Source organism: Aulonocara sp. 'chitande type north' Nkhata Bay, linkage group LG18, assembly GCF_057382095.1.
Source record: "Aulonocara sp. 'chitande type north' Nkhata Bay isolate Kocher_YH1m ecotype deep benthic linkage group LG18, A_spYH_male_GT1.1, whole genome shotgun sequence".
Taxonomy (NCBI): domain Eukaryota; kingdom Metazoa; phylum Chordata; class Actinopteri; order Cichliformes; family Cichlidae; genus Aulonocara; species Aulonocara sp. 'chitande type north' Nkhata Bay.
In genome coordinates this window covers 6169107-6176503 of record NC_141361.1, presented here as the reverse complement: position 1 = coordinate 6176503, position 7397 = coordinate 6169107, and the positions used below count along the sequence as shown (strand labels likewise).

Sequence of the window (7397 nt, the reverse complement as noted above, 5' to 3'; positions counted from 1 at the left end):
GTCTTGGCGTTCATCCTGCTTTTAAGCAGCTGTTTGTGAAAAATGATCCGACATGGTAAAATGTAGCTCGCCATCACCAGTGTGTAAATGTGTGCGTGAATGGGTGGATGACTGGATGTGTAAAGCGCTTTGGGGTCCTTAGGGACTAGTAAAGCGCTATACAAATATACAAATACATATATGTCTGTAAAGGTTTCAGATGATGAACAGTTGGTTTTTACATGAAACATCCCAGCCAATACCAGTTTACTGATGACGGGTCCTCTGGACTAACCAATACTTTCTTCACAGCTTGTGACAATTTTCGTTTTCTTTTGGCCACCTGGATGCAAGAGCAGGATATCACTTTGGATCCTTTGTTGATATATTTACCGTGATAAATCTATACAGTAGATTGTATGTGTGTCTGAATCTGCTGCCTTGACTACACTTACTCAGACAACAGAACTGATGCACTCTGCAGAGAAATGATGAAGAATGTGCGTACTGAAAAAGGACTCAAGGAGTGCAAATCTAATGAAACCAAATATTTGATTGGTTGAGGTCGGTAGAAGTGCTGCTGAGACTTTGATTAAAAAACAAAACAAAACAAGCGAACTGGCACATTTCAGTCTGTCCAGATATTTTAAGTGTCCCGCCGCTTCACAGACCTGCCAGGTTTTAGATGGGTGCAAGCGGCTGAGTGTCAGAGTTGATAAACGTCATTTACTGCAGGCTCTTTAACAAACAAGCATGGCGAGCTTTTGGCTTACAGTTCAAACTCTGCTGAAGGAAACTGAAGCAAACTTAAGTACCCTGGGACTTTGAAGAGAAATGGCGATAAAAAGAGTTGATCTGGATCAGGACGCCTTCTCTTGTTCGATCTGTTTGGATCTACTGAAGGATCCGGGGACTCTTCCCTGTGGACACAGCTACTGCATGAACTGTATTGAAAGCTTCTGGGATGAAGAGGAAAAGAAGAAAATCTACAGCTGCCCTCAGTGCCGGAGGACTTTCACAGCGAGGCCTGTCCTGGTGAAAAACACCATGTTAGCAGATTTAGTGGAGGAGCTGAAGAAGACTGGACTCCAAGCTGCTCCTGCTGATCACTGCTATGCTGGACCTGAAGATGTGGCCTGTGATGTCTGCACTGGGAGAAAAATGAAAGCAGTGAAGTTCTGTTTGGTGTGTTTGGTTTCTTACTGTGAGAAACACCTTCAGCCTCATTATGATTCACCTACATTCAAGAAACACAAGCTGGTGGAGCCCTCCAAGAAGCTCCAGGAGAACATCTGCTCTCGTCATGATGAGGTGATGAAGATGTTCTGCCGTACTGATCAGCAGAGTATCTGTTATCTCTGCTCTGTGGATGAACATAAAGGCCACGACACAGTCTCAGCTGCAGCAGAAAGGACTGAGAGGCAGGGAGAGCTGGAGGTGAGTCGACAAAACATCCAGCAGAGAATCCAGGACAGAGAGAAAGATGTGAAGCTGCTTCAACAGGAGGTGGAGGCCATCAATCAGTCTGCTGATCAAACAGTGGAGCACAGTGAGAAGATCTTCACTGAGCTGATCCATCTCATCCAGAAAAGAAGCTCTGATGTGAAGCAGCAGATCAGATCCCAGCAGGAAACTGAAGTGAGTCGAGTCAAAGAGCTTCAGGAGAAGCTGGAGCAGGAGATCACTGAGCTGAAGAGGAAAGATGCTGAGCTGAAGCAGCTCTCACACACAGAGGATCACATCCAGTTTCTACACAATTACCCCTCACTGTCAGCACTCAGTGAGTCTATATGCTTTATTACAATCCACTCCTTTTGTCTGCAGCATTTTGACAGAGTGCAAAGGGCACTATCAGAGACCAGAGATATACTACAATCAATTCTAAGAGAGAAATGGACAAACGTCTTAATGAAAATCACTAATGTGGATGGTTCACTACCAGAATCTGAGCCAAAGACCAGAGATGAATTCTTAAAATATTCATGTGAAATCACATTGGATCCAAACACAGCAAACAAATATGTGTTACTATCAGAAAAAAACAGAAAAGCGACGTTCATGACGGTAATACAATGTTATCCTAATCATCCGGACAGATGTACTGCTAGAGGTCACAGTAACAACAAATAAATTAAGCAGAATTAAGCATGAACAAAATTATTCAAATCTTTAACTGTGGATGGCAATGAAAAAGATAACTTTAATTGTGTAACATAAAGGGTTGCTCAGTTTGAATGAAGCTGCTTTAAGATGGTTTAAGTAAGGAACTTTCAATTGGGGCATTAAAGTCTCTGCTTAATCAAGGTAAATAAAAACCTGGCACCAAATCTTAGAACAAAAGGTATTCAGGATACTATTTCTAATACTTTCTGAACTGAACTGAGCTAAATAATTTTACTGTCTGTGTTTCAAACCCACTCTGAACCCTTTGTGACTACATATTTACTGCTACTGCTGGTGCCACTGCTGCCTCCGTCTGTGTCTGCCCTGCTGGAGGCGTGTCTGTTGGTCTGCTGGTGTTTACGTTCACGGTGGGGCTTGCTGCTGTTGCTAGTGTGGCTCTGCAGCTGGATGTAGGTCTGATTTTCACCCTCCAGGATTTTCTGTGGTCTACCACTGTCCTTGAACAGCCCTGGGTGCATCTCCCTTCCTAGCTCTGCGCTGGTTTTCATCATTAATGCTGTACTGTTGATGCTCCTCTTGGTTCTGCCGAAATGCCGGCTTGGCATTAGTGAGACCAGTGATGGGTGGTGGTTGGTTGTGGTTCCTTGTACCTACTAGAAGAGGTTTGATGGCGACTTTGTACCCAGTACGTGCAAAGTGATTCCACCTCAAAACTGCAAAGTAATGGCTCCTTGGTTCAGATCCTCTGGTAGTGGGAAATCAGCTAGACACAACTAAAGTTAATCCACTGGTTAGCTGCACAGAGATGACCACAAAGCATGAAAACCTAGCACACATAACATGCAGCAGCTACACAATACACCTGCACGATAGCGACCAACAAAACTGTTTATCAGATGAACGAGCTTCTTACCACAGACGGGCACATTTTATAGTTGTTCATATTTTGGAAAATTAAGTTTACTCAGTTCACAACAAAACTACTTTTCCTTTTTCTTAGGAACAATTCATGCTCTTCGTTATGTTGATTTTTTTAATCATAAAAAGTATGTATTGTACAACGAATTAATGGGGCAGCCATTGTGAGGCTTTAGAACTTTGAGTGACAGTTGTTAGTATTTCCAAACAATAAATGATGTTATGTTGTGTCTATTGCTTCAGATTAATATGATATGTTGTTTTTTTCTTGCTTTTTTGTGAAGCACTTTGTTATATTTACGTGAGATGTGCTATATAAATACATTTTTCTTACTTACTTAAAATAATTTTAAATGTGTTAAATATTAATAATGTGAAAAATGTGATTAATTTAAATGCAGGTTTCTGTATTTGTCGTTTTCATATTAACCACCAGAGGTCGCTGCGTTCTTGTGCTCTTTTCTCAAGCTCAGGTCTCTTACCTGCATATCCCAAAAGTATATGGACACCCTTTGTAAACTTTTAAATGGTGTCTGTTTTTTTTTTAAAAGTTTGTTTTTCATTAGTTGTTAATATTTTGTTTTATTTTAGCTGGATTTCAATTCAGTTAGTCTCCAGAGATAAATTTTTTGGCTATTTGTTCCTATGAGTTTCTATTTTGAGAATGTTTAATTTTCAAACTACACTAGACTGTTTGAGAGATGTAGACATCACACGCTCAATAAACACATGTACAAATTCCTCATTTTGGTTCATATTTTGGCAAATTTAATTAAAAAAAAGTAAAGATTTTACTTTATTGTATTTTTTTAAGTTGTTATAGTTTTTGTTTTAAATGTTTCGTCATGCTACTGAACTTAAATAATCTTGTCTTTTGCAAACTCTTGTGGAAGACCCTATCCAGTGTTTACTTGATAGTGTTCATGCCAGCAAAGCTGGGTCCATAAAGACAATCTGCATGATAATTGTAACTTAATCTTTCATCTTTGCGATGAACTGAAACAATGATTGTGGACATGTCGTTGCACAACATCAGTGTTGGACTTCTCTAAGGTCTCATCTGGCTAAATGGGTGTAAATGCCTGCTCCCATATTCAGTGTCTGCATCTCATTTTTTTGGGTTGTTTTTGAATTTGGATGCCTGGTAATAATATTTGTGGTTTTTATATGTTTTTTCTTATTTATCTACCAGAGATGGGCAGTAATGAGTTACAAGTAACATGCATTACAAGTACAAGTAACGTCTTACTGTTACTGTAATCCGACTGCTTTTTTAAAGTAACGAGTAAAGTAAGGGATTACTATTGCAAAAAAGGTCATTAGATTACTGTTACTTTCCTGTAAGCACGCTGTGTTTGATTCCGTAATCGTGGGATGCGTGGGAAGAAAACTTCTTTTTACAGCGACAAAAACCCTAAACGTCCGAGCAAGTACCGACAGTATTCTGCCACGGGAATGTGAAACTCCCAGATCCTTCCACTGACCGCTGTGACACACCTGCACCAGGGCAAACCTCCGCCTGCCCTACTCCTGCTATACAGGTGAAAACAGAGCAACAGGTTTTATTTATTTTCTGCTGTGTTTTACTTGCATCCAGGGGCGATTTTAGCCCATTTTTAGGGATGAATCACAGCACCCCCAAAGATTTCTTACTTTTTTGACAATATTTGCTGTTTGTGTGACACACTACTAAAAATATAAAAAGCATACAGTACTTGGTTGAGACGTAACATTTTAACAACAGAAGTATAGATAACCCCCCCTCCCAAAGTGGTTTGTTCCAGCTCGCCTCTCCCCTGCTCTGGCTCTAGCGCTCTTGCTGCCAGAGCGATGGTGGCTGCGGAGGTGTGAGTGCCTGGCTTAAAACAGGACATGTTAGCTGCATTTAACCTTCAGTTACTCTTTATATAGTTAGGTAGGAGTCAGACCATGTTTCTTTTTAGCTGAAAAACATTACACCAGGTAACCTGCATTGTTGAAAACGTGTTTTCCAACAATGTTTGCTACCCTACAATCCGTCCTACTCTGTAGTAAAATCATCAACATTTCACCGTCCTGTTGCTCCCATTGAAATGTATACAGCCTATTTAAAATCAAAAACTTAAAGTTCTCCGTAGCCTATTGTTGTTACCACTGTCCTGTTTGAAATGGATACTAACTAGCTAACTGACTGGATGCCCATTAATCTTATAACTTCTGTTGTGTGTGTGTGTACAGAGAGGCAGCCAGATTCATAATGGATATAAGGAAGTTTTTTCAAAAAAAGGAGCCACATTCAGGTAAAAGTATAAAATCAAATGATCAATAATGTTGGATCAGTGTTTCAATATTTATCTTTTATTAGATGTACATGTGGTTTGGTTATTTGCCTTTTGGTTGAAAGTACACTGAGAGGACTTTTTGTTAGTGATCTTAATAGTATTTTTTTTTCATATTAATGTAATTTTTCATCTAATTGAATACAATCTATTTGTGTATGATTGTCAGTCCGAAGAGGAAGAGAGGAAAGAGGAGAATGTGAGGAGAAAGTACAAGGTCGGGAAGAACCAGGTAAGAAAACAGACAGGGAACAGTGACAGGCACAACAGAAACTGTTAAACTGACAAAGAGAAAAAAAACCTGATTTTACTCACACAATCTGGAAGTTGTGTTCTCTCCATATTAAAGCTGCTGTACAGACTCTGCTAAACAAACTGGGTTGAAACAGTTTTGACCCTCTTTAACAACATTCCAACATCATGTTATAATTGATTGGGGAGATTAAAATTAATTATATATTTTTATGTGGTTCAGCCACAACTCTACTAAAACCTCAGCCAGTAATAGGTAGGCCAACTTTTGGACCGTCCAGTTGTCTGTATGACTGACGCAGTACGTACATGAGGAGCTGTAAAGAGAAGCAGATGCTCTGTTTATATTCTAAAAATGTTTTAAGCTTGTTTCAAAGATTCTGCACTGCAGCTTTAAATGTTTTCCAAAAGCACACATACACTTATCAGCTTTTCTCAAACTTTTTACAGTGTGTACCACCTGATAAAAAATGTCAAGCTCTCCTAAGGACCACTATGAAAGCATGAAACTCATAAATCTTATGAATCTAACGCAAAATTAGTATTATTAAATTGGTCAAATTAGTATCTGCAGTAAAGATTTTTTCATGCATGGTATACATTCTACCACAGGCAAAGTTACCTCCATTTTTATATATATATATTTCTTAATATTTTGTAATAATTTATTTGTAATAATTTATTCTTTTTTGGGAGTGTTTTTTATGCATCTGTATTATATTATACATGCACATTAAAAGTGAATCGCTGTCCAAAAAATGCACTCAGTTTACTTTTTACTCACTATGAGCGTCACTCATTATTCTCACCCAGTAATTAAGGTTAGGATGTGTTTTTTTTTTTATTCCAATCCATTCTTCTTTTGCAGTATTTAAATAACCTTTATCTGATTTGATGGTTTTGTTACAGACAAAAGTGTTTTGCTTTTCTTTCACAAATGTGGGGATTAAATTGTGTTAAAATGTACAAAACAGTGATGTCATGTTTTGTGATGAGGACCCAGGCACAGAGAGACTTGATGAATTTAAGAATCTTATGATTTAATAAAGAAATTTGCAGAATTGCACAGAGATGGTAAAATTTTGATGACTGATAACGGAGACAAAGACAACAGACAACGAGGACAGGGAGGATGCAGGGACTGACAGAGACAGGCAAGAAGTCTCATTGTGACGAGTATATTTTTACATATTTTATTTATTGTTTACTCTATTTAATTTGTAAAATATGTGTATACACACACACACACACACACACACACACACGTAGAAAAATATTTAGTATACACATCCAGAAATGCATATACTATTATATATTGTACATATATTTATTAGTTTCAGATGTAGCCATTCTTGTATTTTGCTTGTTTACATTATTGTATTTTGCACAACTCTGTTGCTTGTGAAGCTCGCACACAAGAATTTCACTCACATGTACTGTACCAATGTACCTGCACATGTGATGTGACAATAAAAGTGATTTGATTTGATTTGTAAAGTGTATCTTGGCTGGCTGGGCAGCTCTCTGGGTGCTCAGCCCCCCCAAAGCTCTGATCCTAGAATCGCCCCTGCTTGCATCTGTTTGAAAGAGTGAGTGTAAACACACAAAAAAATTATTTTATATGCTGGAATATGCAGAAAATAGGTTTAAATGTTAAACAAATTTCTTCTAGTCAGAGAATGTTGCATATAATTTAATGTTTGCTTCATGCGCAAAGTTAAAAGACTAAAACTAATAAAACTAGTTTCAAAAAGAGACTTTTTCATTTGATTACATTTTATATGATGGATGATGCAGAAAAAATAG

General features: G+C 38.2%; 1 protein-coding gene across 1 annotated transcript; it reads left to right on the top strand.

Moving 5' to 3' along the window:
- The first annotated feature begins 813 nt into the window (after window positions 1–813).
- On the top strand, window positions 814–2109 carry LOC147307847 (tripartite motif-containing protein 16-like). Its single transcript, XM_086272426.1, has one exon. It carries the CDS (start codon window positions 814–816, stop codon window positions 2107–2109), a length of 1296 nt encoding a protein of 431 aa, XP_086128552.1.
- Window positions 2110–7397: the final 5288 nt, after the last annotated feature.